This window comes from Delphinus delphis, chromosome 2 (assembly GCF_949987515.2).
Source record: "Delphinus delphis chromosome 2, mDelDel1.2, whole genome shotgun sequence".
In the NCBI taxonomy this organism is placed as follows: domain Eukaryota; kingdom Metazoa; phylum Chordata; class Mammalia; order Artiodactyla; family Delphinidae; genus Delphinus; species Delphinus delphis.
Window position 1 is genome coordinate 135842931 of NC_082684.1, and position 17182 is coordinate 135860112.

Below are 17182 nucleotides of genomic sequence, written 5' to 3' on the forward strand. Positions count from 1 at the left end.
TTGTGTAGGCTTCCTGGTGGAGGGGACTAGTGCCTGTGTTCTGGTGGATGAGGCTGGATGTTGTCTTTCTGGTGGGAAGATCCACGTCTGGTGGTGTGTTTTGGGGTGTCTGTGGACTCATTATGATTTTAGGTAGCCTCTCTGCTAATGGGTGGGGTTTTGTTCCTGTCTTGCTAGTTGTTTGGCATAGGGTGTCCAGCACTGTAGCTTGCTGGTCGTTGAGTGAATTTGGGTGTTGGTGTTGAGATGGAGATCTCTGGGAGATTTTCACCGTTTGTTATTACGTGGAGCTAGGAGGTCTCTTGTGGACCAGTGTCCTGAAGTTGGCTCTCCCACCTCAGAGGCACAGCACTGATTCCTGGCTGCAGCACCAAGAGCCTTTCATCCACACGGCTCATAATAAAAGGGTGAAAAAGTAGGAAGAAAGAAAGAAAGAAAGAGGATAAAGGAAAATAAAATAAAGTAAGGTAAAATAAAGTTATTAAAATAAAAAAATAATTATTAAGAAAAAAATTTTTTTAAAAGTAAGAAAAAAAAATACAGATGGATTGAACCCTAGGACAAATGGTGAAAGCAAAGCTATACAGACAAAATCTCCCACAGAAGCATACACATACACACTCACAAAAAGAGGAAAAGGGGAAAAAATCATAAATCTTGCTCTCAAAGTCCACCTCCTCAATTTGGGATGATTCGTTGTCTGTTCAGGTATTCCACAGATGCAGGGTACATCAAGTTGATTGTGGAGATTTAATCTACTGTTCCTAGACTGCTGGGAGAGATTTCCCTTTCTCTTCTTTGTTCGCACAGCTCCCGGGGTTCAGCTTTGGATTTGGCCTGGCCTCTGCGTGTAGGTCACTGGAGGCATCTGCTCAGACAGGACAGGGTTAAAGGAGCCGCTGATTCGGGGGCTCTGGCTCACTCAGGCCGGAGGGAGGGAGGGGTACAGAGTGCGGGGCAAGCCTGCGGCGGCAGAGGCTAGCTTGACATTGCACCAGCCTGAGGTGTACCGTGTGTTTTCCTGGGGAAGTTGTCCTTGGATCCCGGGACCCTGGCAGGGGCGAGCTGCACAGGCTCCCCGGAAGGGAGGTGTGGAGCGTGACCTGTACTCGCACACAGGCTTCTTGGTGGCGGCAGCAGCAGCCTTAGCGTCTCATGCCCGTCTTTGGGGTCCGCGCTGTTAGCCGCGGCTCATGCCCGACTCTGGAGCTCCTTTAAGCAGCGCTCTTAATCCCCTCTCCTTGCGCACCAGGAAACAAAGAGGGAAGAAAAAGTCTCTTGCGTCTTCGGCAGTTCCATACTTTTTCCCGGACTCCCTCCCGGCTAGCTGTGGTGCACTAACCCCTTCAGGCTGTGTTGAGGCCTCCAGTCCTGTCCCTGCGCTCCGACCGAAGCCGGAGCCTCAGCTCCCAGCCCCTCCTGCCCCGGTGGGTGAGCATACAAGCCTCTGGGGCTGGTGAGTGCTGATTGGCACCGATCCTCCGTGTGGAAATCTCTCCGCTTTGCCCTCTGCACCCCTGTTGCTGCACTCTCCTCCGCGGCTCCGAAGCTCCCCCCCTCCACCACCTGCAGTCTCTGCCCGCGAAAGGGCTTCTAATGTGTGGAAACCTTTCCTCCTTCACGGCTCCCTCCCATTGGTGCAGGTCCTGTCCCTATTCTTTTGTCTCTGTTTATTCTTTTTTCTTTTGCCCTACCCAGGTACGTGGGGAGTTTCTTGCCTTTTGGGAGGTCTGAGGTCTTCTGCCAGCGTTCAGTAGGTGTTCTGTAGGAGTTGTTTCACGTGTAGATGTATTTCTGATGTATCTGTGGGGAGGAAGTTGATCTCCGCATCTTACTCTTCTGCCATCTTCCCCACGGCCCGTGGTCCCGTTTCCTGTTTCTTAAGGTAGGATTCTATTGCTATAAACTTCCCTCTTAGAACTGCTTTTGCTGCATCCCATAGGTTTTGGGTCGTCGTGTCTCCATTGTCATTTGTTTCTAGGTATTTTTTGATATCCTCTTTGATTTCTTCAGTGATCACTTCGTTATTAAGTAGTGTATTGTTTAGCCTCCATGTGTTTGTATTTTTTACAAATCTTTTCCTGTAATTGATATCTAGTCTCATAGTGTTGTGTTCGGAAAAGATACTTGATATGATTTCAATTTTCTTAAATTTACCAAGGCTAGATTTGTGACCCAGGATATGATCTATCCTGGAGAATGTTCCATGAGCACTTGAGAAAAATGTTTATTCTGTTGTTTTTGGATGGAATGTCCTATAAATATCAACTAAGTCCATCATGTTTAATGTATCATTTAAAGCTTGTGTTTCCTTATCTATTTTCATTTTGGATGATCTGTCCATTGGTGAACGTGAGGTGTTAAAGTCCCCTACTATGAATGTGTTACTGTCAATTTCCCCTTTTATTGCTGTTAGTATTTGCCTTATGTATTGATGTGCTCCTCTGTTGGGTGCATAAATATTTACAATTGTTATATCTTCTTCTTGGATCGATCCCTTGATCATTATGTAGTGTCCTTCTTTGTCTCTTCTAATAGTCTTTATTTTAAAGTCTATTTTGTCTGATATGAGAATTGCTACTCCAGCTTTCTTCTGATTTCCATTTGCATGGAATATCTTTTTCCATCCCCTCATTTTCGGTCTGTATGTGTCCCTAGGTCTGAAGTGGGTCTCTTGTAGACAGCATATATACGGGTCTTGTTTTTGTATCCATTCAGCCAATCTGTATCTTTAGGTGGGAGCATTTAATCCATTTACATTTAAGGTAATTATCGATATGTATGTTCCTATTCCCATTTTCTTAATTGTTTTGGGTTTGTTATTGTAGGTCTTTTCCTTCTCTTGTGTTTCTTGCCTAGAGAAGTTCCTTTAGCATTTGTTGTATAGCTGGATTGGTGGTGCTGAACTCTCTCAGCTTTTGCTTGTCTGTAAAGGTTTTAATTTCTCCATCAAATCTGAATGAGGTCCTTGCTGGGCAATCTTGGTTGTAGGTTTTTCTCCTTCATCACTTTAAATATGTCCTGCCACTCCCTTCTGGCTTGCAGAGTTTCTGCTGAAAGATCAGCTGTTAACCTTATGGGGATTCGCTTGTGTGTTATTTGTTGTTTTTCCCTTGCTGCTTTTAATATGCTTTCTTTGTATTTAATTTTTGACAGTTTGATTAATATGTGTCTTGGCGTGTTTCTCCTTGGATTTATCCTGTATGGGACTCTCTGTGCTCCCTGGACTTGATTAACTATTTCCTTTCCCACATTAGGGAAGTTTTCAACTATAATCTCTTCAAATATTTTCTCGGTCCCTTTCTTTTTCCCTTCTTCTTCTGGGACCCCTATGATTCGAATGTTGGTGTGTTTAATGTTGTCCCAGAGGTCTCTGAGACTGTCCTCAGTTCTTTTCATTCTTTTTTCTTTATTCTGCTCTGCAGTAGTTATTTCCACTGTCTTATCTTCCAGGTCACTTATCTGTTCTTTTGCCTCAGTTATTCTGCTATTGATCCCTTCTAGAGTATTTTTACTTACATTTATTGTGTTGTTCATCATTGCTTGTTCCCTCTTTAGTTCTTCTAGATCCTTGTTAAATGTTTCTTGCATTTTGTCTCTTCTATTTCCAAGATTTTGGATCATCCTTACTATCATTATTCTGAATTCTTTTTCAGGTAGACTGCCTATTTCCCCTTCATTTGTTAGGTCTGGTGGGTTTTTACCTTGCTCCTTCATCTGCTGTGTGTTTTTCTGTCTTTTCATTTTGCTTATCTTACTGTGTTTGGGGTCTCCTTTTTGCAGGCTGCAGGTTCGTAGTTCCCGTTGTTTTTAGTGTGTGTCCCCAGTGGCTACGGTTGGTTCAGTGGGTTGTGTAGGTTTCCTGGTGGAGGGGACTAGTGCCTGTGTGTTTTTGGGTGTCTGTGGCCTTATTATGATTTTAGGCAGCCTCTCTGCTAATGGATGGGGTTGTGTTCCTGTCTTGCTAGTTGTTTGGCATAGGGCGTCCAGCACTGTAGCTTGCCGGTCGTTGAGTGAAGCTGGGTGTTGGTGTTGAGATGGAGATCTCTAGGAGATTTTCACCGTTTGATATTACGTGGAGCTAGGAGGTCTCTTGTGGGCCAGTGTCCTGAACTTGGCTCTCCCACCTCAGTGGCACAGCCCTGACACCTGGCTGGAGCACCAAGAGCCTGTCCTCCACACGGCTCAGAATAAAAGGGAGAAAAAATAGGGAGGGAGGGAGGGAATAAGATAAAATAAAATAAAGGTATTAAAATAAAAAGTAATTATTAAGAAACAAATTTTTTAAAGTAAAAACAAAAACAAAAAACAGACGGACAGAACCCTAGGACAAATGGTGAAAGCAAAGCTATACAGACAAAATCTCACACAGAAGCACATACATACTCACAAAAAGAGGAAAAAATAATATGTCTTGCTTCCAGAGTCCACCTCCTCAATTTGGGATGATCCGTTGTCTATTCGTGTATTCCACAGATGCAGGGTACCAAGTTGATTGTGGAGCTTTAACCCGCTGCTTCTGAGGCTACTGGGAGAAATTTCCCTTTGTCTTCTTTGTTCGCACAGCTCCTGGGGTTCAGCTTTGGGTTGGCCCCGCCTCTGCGTGTAGGTCGCCTGAGGGCATCTGTTCTTCACTCATACAGGACGGGGTTAAAGGAGCCCCTGATTTGGGGGCTCTGGCTCACTCAGGCCGGGGGAGGAAGGGGTACGGAGTGCGAGGCGAGCCTGCGGCGGCAGAGGCCGGCATGACGTTGCGCCAGCCAGAGGCACACCGTGTGTTCTTCCCGGGAGGTTGTCCCTGGATCACGGGACCCTGGCAGTGGCGGGCTGCACAGGCTCCCGGGAGGGGAGGTGTGGATAGTGACCTGTGCTTGCACACAGGCTTCTTGGTGGCTGCAGCAGCAACCTTAGCGTCCCATGCCCGTCTCTGGGGTCCCCGCTGATAGCCGCGACTCAAGCCCGTCTCTGTTATCTCCTTTAAGCAGCGCTCTTAATCCCCTCTCCTCGAGCACCTCGAGGAAACAAAGAGGCAAGAAAAAGTCTCTTGTCTCTTCACAAAGAGGCAAGAAAAAGTCTCTTGTCTCTTCGTCAGCTCTAGACTTTTCCCGGACCCCCTCCTGGCTAGCCGTGGTGCACTAACCCCTTCAGGCTGTGTTCACGCCTCCAGCCCCAGTCCTCTCCCTGGGATCTAAGCTCGGAAGCCGGAGCCTCAGCTCCCAGACCCCGCCCGCTCTGGCGGGTGAGCAGACAATCCTCTCAGGCTGGTGAGTGCTGGTCGGTACCGATCCTCTGTGCGGGAATCTCTCTGCTTTGCACTCCACACCCCTGCTGCTGCGCTCTCCTCCGTGGCTCTCAGATTTGGTTTTAAGATCAAGGAAAAGAAGTTGATTAGTAGAAGTCTGATGACATGTTTTGTTTTGTTTGAGATGAAGTTGTCACTCATTGTTTCACATAGGAAGGTAGCATTATGCACAGTGTCCTTGTTTCCTTGTTTAGAGTGTCAGTTTAACATTACCCCCAAGCTGCCACCCCCTACCCCAGGCTTTGTCACCTGAGCACTGGTGAGTACCACGGGGGGTTAGTTGGCTCTTGGGTGTTCAGTGGGTTTTTGTTTGGTTGGTTTTGGTTTTATTTTTTACAAATACCACCACTGAGAGAAGGGCCAGGAAGGGAAATTCTGTGGTCTTTTAGTGTTTCTCATCAGTGAAGGAGTGATTAGACTAATCAAATATTGCAGGGTTGTGACATTGATCCCCAAGTGGTAAGCAGTAATTGTGGAGATTGGATTTCAAAAGCTCTGACAATTTACTTTCAGTTTATCTATTATAATATTTAATATCCAGTGATGCAGGTGGGTAAGGATTAAGTGGAATTAATAGTAGAAACAATTCTTTCTTATGGTAGTTTTCTATGCCTTCCCATTATAAATGAAAAGAATTGATCATCTGTTAATGTATGTTCCTCAGTATGTACTTGGTAACAAAGAACCATGGCAGAAATCCCAGATTTCATTTTAGGGAATCCTTTGCAACTGATGTACAGAGCATTGTCAAGAATTGAGTACCAAAACACAAGGTCTATCTGGCTACCTGATACCTGGGCTACTCGCCTGAGAACGTAGATGGCTACTACCTTTAATATAATTTTATTTTAAGAGAGAGTAAAGAAACAAAAGTGATGGTTAAATAAAAACTTGAATTTAATGTCACAGAAAATAAAACAACATCAAATTAGTGAACGGAAGAATGATTAATGAAGAAGGTTCTAGTGGGGTCTGTCTCTGCCTGGGTGATTTTTTTTTTTTTAATAAATTTATTTATTGGCTGCATTGGGTCTTCGTTGCTGCGCGCAGGCTTTCTCTAGTTGTGGCAAACGGGCTACTCTTCATTGAGGTATGCGGGCTTCTCATTACCGTGGCTTCTGTTGTCACGGAGCACAGGTCTCTAGGTGCGTGGGCTTCAGTAGATGCAGCATGCGTGCTCTAGTTGTGGTGCACGGGCTTAGTTGCTCCACGACATGTGGGATCTTCCCGGACCAGGGCTCGAACCCATGTCCCGTGCATTGGCAGGCGGATTCTTAACCACTGTGCCACCAAGGAAGTCCCCTGCCTGGGTGATTTTGGGAAAATGGCATCATGTCTCTGGACTCCAGTTGCCTAACCTCTAGGATAGAGTAGAATTATATCAACATTACATTCTACAGAACTGAGTTCCTTGAGACAGAGTGAGTTGTTCCCATTTTTTTATCCCAGCACCTAATATTGTGGAACTGAAAAAATGATTTGAATAATCTCTGTCAGTTGTCTTACTGTGCATGTTGTGGTCAAAAATAAAATAAGTAAGATACATATTCATTTTTAGGTAGAGTGCATAATTTGGAGGAGTGTGTGTTGTAAGAGCAGAAAGGGAAGGAGGAATTGTGAAAAATTAGAGAAGATGGAAGGCAATAAATGTATGGGTAAAACAATGAGACTTTGTTTTTTAAAAAATCACCCGCAAAATTGTCCATAGGCAAACAAATGGTGGGGAGCACTTCAAATTAGTCACCACGAAGGCACTGCAGGCCTCCCTCTGTGGCCACCTTGCAAAACATTTTAGGTAGTCATTCTTTGGAATTATTTTTAGAGCTGGTTATGAACCACATAAGAAAAGTCATCTTTTTCTTCATGGTAAAGTTTTGTTTCGTTCACTCTCATTATTCCCCACACTTGGTTCTGAATGGTTTTTGACTTGATTGTAAACATTCCTTTGAGGATTTTCAAGAGGGTGCTTCAGGCTCTGGAGATAGGACTTACGGTGGAACCATTATTGGAATTAATGTAAAGCTTTCCTTTACAACTTTGGTAAAAAACAGTACTCATTCTGATGTTTAATTCAGTTTGTTAAGAATTTGTGTGTATGCATGCACAGAAAAAAAGAAGGACATTTACCAAAGTATTAATTGACATCTTTGGTGATTTCGTTTTCTTCTTTATACTTTTCTCTATTTTCCAAATTTTATACAATGAACATATCATTTACAATCAGGAAAAAGGGCAAAAAAACATAGTCTGGTTACTTTCTGGTCACCAGAAAGTTCCTTATATGTTCAAGTATTGGCAGAGACAGTTCTTGACTTGTGAGCACGTGTCCCAGGTGTCAGAGGGAGAGCAGAGGTTCACTTTTCTGAATCCAAAGCTAATGATGGAGCCAGATTTAGTGCTTAATCCTATTTTCCTAAAGAAGCACTGTTTTTAATAATATGCTTTAAAGTTTTACCTTTTTCAAGCAGTAGTTTAGTAAAAGAGAATAGATTGGTTCTAATTCTTTTGTGATTTTAAAAACATTTCATTTCCATTTGTCAAACAGAAGTGGAATGTGAGATAAAATATATGCTTATTTTCCAACCTTCTCTAATGCTTGCAGTCTCTGTCTGACAGTCATGTCAGGCTGTCAGCAGATATCTCAGCATCCCCCCTGTACACTTAGCACTGTGCTGGGAGCTGAGGAAGGTGGAAGAACCCTTAGCTCCTGTCTCTGTCTGCAAGGAGTTTATAATATAGTTTAGGATGGCAGATAGACTCAAGGTAAGTATTTATACTAGCACAGTAAGGACAACAAGGCAAATGGCACTGAGGGAGCTGAAATCATCTAGAGAAGTTTCCCAGCGTAAGAGGAGGATATTTGTAATGCTGACAGGAGGTAAAGGTAGAATCTTAAATGCTTTTATTATTTTTCCATTGAAAAATCCTTCCAAGAAATGACTTACAACCTGAGCGTTATAGCCCCAAATTTCCTGTCCTAATTAGATCTATATCAGTGGTTCTCAATTGGAGGCAGTTTTGCCCCCCTCTCCCCGGCGGACATTGGCAGTGCTATAGGCATTTGGTAGTATAGGTGGGGATGTACAGGACGCCCCCTTGCCCCTCGTCCCCATACACACTCAAATGTCTGTAGTGCTGAATTTGAGAAACCCTTGTCTACATACACTTGAGGGACAGTGAAGGGACACTGGGGCCTAACCACCTGTCTGCCACTAGTTTTATGTGACCAGTGCCTCCAGGAGTTATGGGGGCTGGGCTGGGATAAATTAATGAGAGGCATTGAAGTGGCATATGATTAATTATTCAGTCCTCAGCTGTTCATCTTAGTTCAGTTGAAATCAGTCTAAACCAGGGAAGTAATGAAGGATTACTGACAAAAGAGAACTATATGAATAAAAAGATATCTTTTTGCACTTAATCCAAGTCTGTGTTGTCATATTCAGTATTTGTATATCAAGCATTGAATGTCTCTTTGCTCTTTATATGATACCTGTGAGCTTAATGGAAATTAATTAGAATCAGAGAGTTCTGGATTTCACGTTCAGGTTCTAGCTATGTGACTTTGAACAAGTTACCTAATCTCTTCGAGTTATACTTTACTCTGTAAAAAATATAATAAATCCTCTGTAGCAGAAGATAAATAAGTGTGCCTTTAGATTTGTAAAGAGATAACCAAATGTTTCATATATTTCAAGTTTTCTTGAAACTTCCTATTGAAAAATAAAATAAAAGCTCCTCCACAAGGCTTGAGAATTTCCCATTGCTAACCTTTATTCTAGAGGCTATGGTTTTGTTTCTGACACTTCCTGGAAGAATTTTATGCAAATGACCGGTACTGAATTAGTGTTTTTAGGACCAGAGTTTAGTATACTTACTATTCCTTCTAGAATAGCTTATTTTACATCACTTAACAACTTCTCCTTTCTGTGGCTCTGAAGTTCCAGAAGAATCAGCTGAGTAGGTAGATTAATTTATTCCTTCCTAGTGTAGTATTTTGAGGTATCAATAAAACCAGAGATGCTAAAGCCAATTTCAACAACTATCTGCTAAAAGAATAAATCCTTCTTAATGGGGATGACATTTCCATGCCCTGAATCCTGGGGAGAAAAATCTGGCAAACAAGAAAAGATTCAGGTAATTCTTTTCTATGAGAACAATAGTGTTACAGTGGGTGCACATGGGCAGAATTTTGCTAAACATTGAACTAGGGAGAATGGAGAGTTTCTTTAAAACCGTAGGTGTATAAAACATCCAGGTTTTTCTTAGCAACATTAATGTGCGAGCAATCTGCTTTGGATAAACAAAAATGAATTGCTTTTCTAATTGTGAAAATTTATGTGTCTCTAACTTCCCTAAAATGTAAGCAGTGGTCAAAAAGAGTCATGTACCACAGTGTTCATTGCAGCTCTATTTACAATAGCCAGGACATGGAAGCGACCTAAGTGTCCATCGACAGATGAATGGATAAAGAAGATGTGGCACATATATACAATGGAATATTATTATTCAGCGATAAAAAGAAACGAAACTGAGTTATTTGTAGTGAGGTGAATGGACGTAGAGTCTGTCATACAGAGTGAAGTAAGTTAGAAAGAGAAAAATAAATACCGTATGCTAACACATTTATAAGGAATCTAAAAAAAAAAAGTTATGAAGAACCTAGGGGCAAGATAGGAATAAAGATGCAGACGTAGAGAATGGACTTGAGGACATGGGGAGGGGGAAGGGTAAGCTGGGACGAAGCGAGAGAGTGGCATGGACATATATACACTACCAAATGTAAAATAGATAGCTAGTGGGAAGCAGCCGCATAGCACAGGGAGATCAGCTCGGTGCTTTGTGACCACCTAGAGGGGTGGGGTTGGGAGGGAGACGCAAGAGGGAGGAGATACGGGGATATATGTATATGTATAACTGATTCACTTTGTTATAAAGCAGAAACTAACACACCATTGTAAAGCAACTCCAATAAAGATGTTAAAAAAAATATATATATATATATAAGCAGTGGAACAGAGGAAAAAAATATATATATAAGCAGTGGAACAGAGTGAACTCACATTAGTTGACTAAATTCTCCATTGTTTATAAGAAAATACTGAGCAAAAGTTCTTCCAGCTTTCATTAGCCTGAAACCTGATTATAAACTCATAGTCATCTGTGGACCTTAAAAGGATTCTGGAATTTAAGGTTCTTTTTTTTCTATTAAATAATTTAAAATACCTAATTCAGAGCTAACTATCAAGCTAAAGAATGCCATTTTACTTTATAAAATCACAAATATCTAAAGCAGAAAGGACCTTAACAACCATGTCTAGCAACCCTCTTCTTTTTACAGATCAGAGGATTGAGGCACAGAAAGATTGATTGACTTGTCCAAGGTCATAAAGGTGGGCAGAGCCAGGAGTGGAATCCAGGTTTTCTGACCACTAGCCCAGTCTTCTTCCCACTATTTAGACTTTTCCATAATTTTATTCATTATTAGAATTGGGACATTCAGTTTTTTTTTTATTGTGGTAAAATACACATAGCATTTAATCATTAAACGTTTAAAAATCTCTTTAAATAGGCAAACACATGAATATGGAGCAAACACATGATTATGGAACAAAAATCAAAAGGTACACAAAGGTTTATGGTATACGGTTACTAGTTCAGCTCCCTCTCACTCCTGTCCATCCCAGATCCCCTTCTTGGAGGCAGCCACTGTAAATAATGAGGCATTTTAAATAGACCATTTTGGTCTAATAACGTGTCTAAACTGACATTGCATTGTATTATTCTTCAGGGACTGCAGTTTGGCCTGCCAAGTTTAGGTAATGCCCAACAAAGGAAAAACAGAAGCCGTGGAATTGGAATATGGAGAGAGATTTGTGAACTGATTTGAAAATTACCCACAGTCCAAGTTATTTCCAGTAATAGAAGTGAGGGCTCTCTTGCATCAGTACTCTCTTACTCAAATAATGCCTTTTGTACAAAGAGCCTAAAGTATTTTATAAGAGCTCTCATGTATCCTCATGACATGTAAAATCCCTGAGTATTGTATAACTGCGTACAACTGCTTTAGAGTCTATAGCACATTGGCCACAAGAAAGAATCATGTTGATGTTTGAATAAACACCCCCAGGCTCTGTGAAACCATCAGTGTGGGACATCACATGGATCTGCTTCTCTCAGCTTCTGAGCCTCCACGGCCTACCTGATAAAACAGCCCCTGCTTCTTGGATGGGGTGCATCCAGGCATTGGGGCTGGAGAGTTCCTCAGACTGGACAGGTTGGCTGAAGGAGTGAGAGGGGGCTCCAGGAGTACATGTGCACCTTTGGTTGTGGAGCAGGAAAAGCAGCAGGGCAGCAGCAGGTTCTTGGTACCGCCCAGCGCCTTTGTAGCCTTAGAGCACAGGTGCTGACTCTGGTAGATAGCCACGTGCAGTAAGTAGGCGACTGCCCACCTGGTGAGAGGTCAGCCTGGGAAAAGCTGCAGGCCCAGACCCCACATGCCACGGTCGGACTTCCTCCCAGTTTAAAAGGCAGATCTCCCCAAGTGAAAGGGAAGAAGAGGTTGTCTTCTGCAATTGGTTATCTTTCTGTGATACTTTGTGTGACTATCTGACAACAGGTTTCACCTGGCAAGGGAGAGGACCTAGGAGGTCTGTAGGTTGTTTTGAAGACAGATGAGAATGGGTCCAGGGAAGCTATAGGGAGAGGAAAGGCAAGGTGGGAAGAAGTTGTCTTCCTGAGAGAGCAGTTCTTTGACTTCTGTACCACTAGACTCTTGAATTGTGGGTTTCACATTCTACTCTCAGGCAGTGTTTTTTTTGTTGTTGTTTGGTTTTTGTTTTTTTTCCAATTTTCCTGATCCTAAGGACTCTCCTGGAGTACTTGCTAAAAGTTCAGATTCCTTGGCCTCTGTTCCATAGATGCCACCTCAGTGTGAAGTTGGGTCCTTGAATACTGGGTAATTTTAATAAGCGTCCAGGTGATTCTGGGGAACGCTGTCAGATCAGGACTGGGTTCTGATATTTTGCTCTAGATTTGTCCTCCATTATAAACATAAATATCGGAAGTATTGGGAACCTTAACTGCATAAACAGAGCTTTATTTCAAGAAAGCGTGAATGTTCATTTCACCTGATAATAATGCCTTGGTATTGATTCTTTTTAATGTTTTTTAATTGTTTAAAACACTGAAGTATTAGTTCATAGTAACTATTAAAACATCAGTTCTGTTCATCTTTGCAAACAGAACTACTGAATGGCCTTTTGTTTGTTGTAATGGCCCTGCCATATATTTGACCTGGACTAATACTATGTGATTTAAAGTTATCTGGAATTTAGAGTTCTGTAATTGATAGCAACTGTTTTTTATAGCTAGAACTTTTATAATGAGGAGATAGCTATTATTTCATCATCACAGTCATTTTAACAGTTTTAAATGTAAATTAAAAATTTCAGCGATTGTATTTTTTCTTTTCAGATAGGAACCAAGGCTTTAACCTTCTCAGCTCATTGGCTGGAGCAAACCATAGCACTGGATCAGCAGAGACCTGCCACTCAGAGGTAGAGATTTTTCCTGGATGTTTTCTCTTCTTTGGCTTTAATTTCTACTCGTCATTATGAATCTTTACACCATTCATCATTTTCTCCTTTCCATTTAAGAAGTGGCAGAGAATATTATCAATAGATAAAAGGAGAACCTAAAGCAGCCCTCTTTATGCCTGCTAGCAGTTAAGAGCAGGCTAGTTCAGCATTAAAGCAGTAAGCCCTTTCAAGATGTTTGCAATTTGGGCTGTTCCATGTGTTTTTGCTAGAGTGCTTTTAAAAATGTGCTAGGATTTCCTTAAGGCATAAAGTTGCCCCCAAATCTTTAAATATAACATAAAATTAGTGGTTCTTTTTAAGTACTTCCTGTGTCCTGTACAATCTGAGGCAAGGTCCTTGCCCTTAATGAGCTTAAATAGGCTGATTTCAACCCTCTGTCCTCAAGGACTTTGGTCCAGGTCTGCCTGGGTTGGCAGGTTGGAACCACGAACACATTACGTAGTGCCACATTGTCTTTCTGGGACCTTCCTCCTCAGTCTGAGCTGTTTGTGATAGGATCTTATACATTTTCAGATTTTGAATAAAACATGATCTTTAAGCAAACAGTATGTTTTAATAGTCAATAGCAAAATCATAATACTTTTTAATTTTTCCTTGAGGAGAAACACTGCTGAATTAGTGAATGTTTACCCTTTTGTTTAATGTGACCTTGATCCTTCTTCCATCTCTCTTTGTGTCTTGCTCCTATTACTGCTTCTCCAAAGCTAACCAGTGGGTGGAAGTGCGAGCCTTTTTGGATTTAGTTCGGAAGCAACCTCCTGTTAAATTGTTGCTTGTGTGTATTTTCCTCACCAGCAGCCCCAGTTGCCAGCAGCAGAGAGGACTGAACCCCTCTTGGATCATCGAGGTGGTGCCTCTAATACAACAGACACTCAGGTCGATAGCATCGCGGGTAAGCACCTCTCTGGCTGCTAAGTGACAGCTCTGTGGAACTTGCAGTAGCCCATGTATTGGGGTGTAAATCATCCAAGGGGAAATTGACTTTAAATAAGGACGAGGGAAGGAAGTTGAGAGTACACCCCAAATGAATGTTAGCCTTGTGGACGGCTGTCAGAAAAAGGAGGGAGAGTAAATACATTACAAATTGTGGGCACCATTGTCCTGCTGATTCTGTCAGCAGGATCGTGGTAACGATCATCTTAGCTAGAACAGACAGAACCAGGTGGTGAAACAGCTTTATATCTCCATATTACACAGTTTTTTCATAGTATTTCACAGTCGTCAGAATTGATGGTAACAAGAATAATACAGCTTTATAAGCCCTCCCGTATCTTTTTAAAATTCTTTTATGTCCACATTCTCATTTGGTAATGAAGTTTGGCAGAGAAGTTATTTTACAGAGATGAAGATGAGGCCCAGAGCAGTTTAATAACTTGTCCAAGGGCACCTAACAAGAAGGTCCTAGAGCTGAAACTGGAATCCAGTTTGCTGCCCAAAAGCCAGAAAGCCAAGGAGCTTAGTTAACAATAACTATAAACGTTCTTTTGTCAGGGAGCTACTGAAGTCACTACTTCTTTTTATGCCACAGAGGGCCCATGTGCAGTAATAAGTTTTAAAAACTTTTTTTTTTCTGTTTGTAAGATAATCCATGTAGAAAACTTAAATGATTGGTTATAGAAACATATTAAGAAGGAAAAATTGGTATATAATTTCACTCTAGTTTATTCAACCTCATCCTCTCAGTTGAACCCTTCATATTAGCTTCTAAACCTGCTAAAATCTCTGCCATGAAAACAAACCATTGACCACACTGAAGGATGTGGGGAAAATAACTAACTTAAAGAATTTGGGAAAATGGTATTCTGACTGGATACCATGAGGCCAAAACCAAAAAGAAATGAACAGAAATCCTGCACTCTATTTAATAAATTTGATTCTTACAGGGGTATGGGTTCGAAATTCTGAATATTTATATGTAATATATTTTATATATATTACAGTTGAAAGAATAAGAAAATATAGCATAGATAATGAGAGCTAGGTTTCTCACTGTCAGAGAAAGAAGTTACAAATAAGGAAAGGGGAAGGCTTGGATGAACCCTTTGGTACTGAACTAGAATTTGAAGGTATCAGTATGAACTCTTGGGTTTTAAAATATAGTTAGAGCAGTAGAGAAATAAATATAGATATGTGTATGCTCTGTCCACTGGGAGGACCTAGAAGCAACAATAATACCAGTGGACATATTTAGTACTTAGATCTTGGTTTCTAAATACTATTCTCCAAGAAAAGGTACCAGGGCTACTTGGAGAAGTGGTTGATTCAGGGCTGGGGCAGGAAAAATGCAGGATGAACGTGGAGCATCATGGTGCCAGAAAGTAAGGAAGTGCTCAAGAAAAGAATGGGGGCATGTTGAAAGGGCACAGGAACCAACCTGCAAGAGCTTCCAATGGCTAAAGCTGGAACAATTTGACCAGCAAAGTAAATTAACATAGTATTGGGCTGTAACCCATAGAATAAAATACGTATCCATGAATCCATACTAATTTAAATAAATAATTGAATAAATGCATAACTGGAAAAGAAAAGGCTGCTCCTCCTTACAGAAGAATTCCAATTAATACATGTAGACATTATGAAGGAAATAGAAAATTACCCTTAGCCACACACCACAGTAATAGTTGTCACAGGCAAGATCCACTGATGAATGGTGAAATTAGTAGATGAAAGTTTAAGAAGAAACACGACATTTCCATAGTCAAAAGGTATCTTTCCTAAGTCATTTATTACAAAGGGGAAAATAGTAACTTTATACTGGAAAAACCTGGCAGATACCACTTTAAGTGATGAAGGTTACATCACCAGTAACAGGACATATTGACATCATCTCCCTCCAATATGATGCACTGAAAGGGCACTCACTTCTGTGGTGTTCCTGCCAAAGGTCCATAACCTCAATCTAATAATAAGAAAACATCAGACAAACCCAAATTGAGGGATATTATACAAACTAACTGGCCAGTACTCTTCAGAAGTGTCAAAATCATGAAAGACAAGGCAGGACTTAGGAACTGTCACAAATTGGAGAAGACTAAGGAGATTTGACCACTAAATTCTGTGTAGAATCCTGAATTGGATCCTGGAACAGAAAAAAGGATATTAGTGGAAAAACTGATGAAGGTTGAATGAAGTCTGTAGTTTAGTCAGTAGCATTGTTCTATTATTAACTTTGTGATGTTTATAATTGTACCATGTTTATATAAGATGTTAACACTGAGGGAGGGTGGGGGAAGGGCATATCGGAAGGCTCTGTACTATTTTTGCAACTTTTTTGTAAGACTACAATTATTTCAAAATTCTTTAAAAAGACAAAACCAAACAAACAAAAGTAAAACACTTCCTCAACCCCACATCTCTCTCCTCTCTTTACTTATTTCCATTCCTCAGTTCACTCCCATCTAGCTCTTGCTCCCATTTTCCATGAAAACAGCTCACCAACGACTTCCATGCCACTCAATCGAATAGATGTCCTCCAGTCCTCATCTTGACCTCTTGGCGGCATTCAGTATTATGAATCAGCCCCTTTCTGAAACATAATCTTCTCTTGACTCACCCAACACATCTCCTGATGTTCTTCCTACCTCTCTGATGATTCCTTCTCTTGCTTTGGAAGATTACACTCCTTTACCCAGCCTTTAAATATCGCCATTCCTCAATGTTCCATCTAAACTCCTCTTCCAAACCTGTATTTAAGCATGAAGTGATTCTGTCCACATCCACAGTTCAGGTATCATGTATACAGATTAATCACAAATTTTTTTATCTCTAGCCCTATATACCAACTGCCACCATGGCATGCCCATTGAACTAAAGCAAATTTATTAACCAAATGCATCTTTAACATCAAATTATCTGTATGACATTGTAGTAGATGTAAAGAATTATGTTATCATCCTTGTCTTCAAGGAGCTTATAGTCTAAAAATGCAGAGACAGGCCTTGTAATGTAATGTAATGGGTAAAGTCATGGGCTTGGAATCCTGGACAACTGGCTTCAAATCATGGCTCTACCACTAGTAGTGAGATGACCTTGAGTAAGTTATTTAGCATCCGTGGGCCTTAGTTTCCCCTTCTATAAAATAGGGGTGACAAATCTTTCCTCACATCGCTGTTGCAAAAATGAAATGGAATCATATAAGTTAACGCACTCAGTGGTGGGGACAAAGCAAACTCTCTCTCTTACTGTAGTATTTGTTATAGTAACAGTAGACAGATGCTAGCATACAGAGTAGTGTATGCCAGTGCCAAGACAGCTCTATAAACACTAAGTGTGGGACAAATCC

At 41.3% G+C, this 17182-nt stretch overlaps 1 protein-coding gene across 2 annotated transcripts in view; it reads left to right on the forward strand.

Annotated features, from left to right (window-relative positions):
* AAGAB (alpha and gamma adaptin binding protein) overlaps nucleotides 1–17182 on the forward strand; it is a 101140-nt gene that overhangs the window by 65902 nt on the left and 18056 nt on the right. For both annotated transcript variants that reach the window (XM_060005720.1, XM_060005721.1), the window contains exons 6-7: nucleotides 12776–12858; nucleotides 13696–13792. In XM_060005720.1, coding sequence (XP_059861703.1) covers nucleotides 12776–12858; nucleotides 13696–13792 — 180 coding nt within the window. The remainder of the gene's footprint in view (nucleotides 1–12775; nucleotides 12859–13695; nucleotides 13793–17182) is intronic.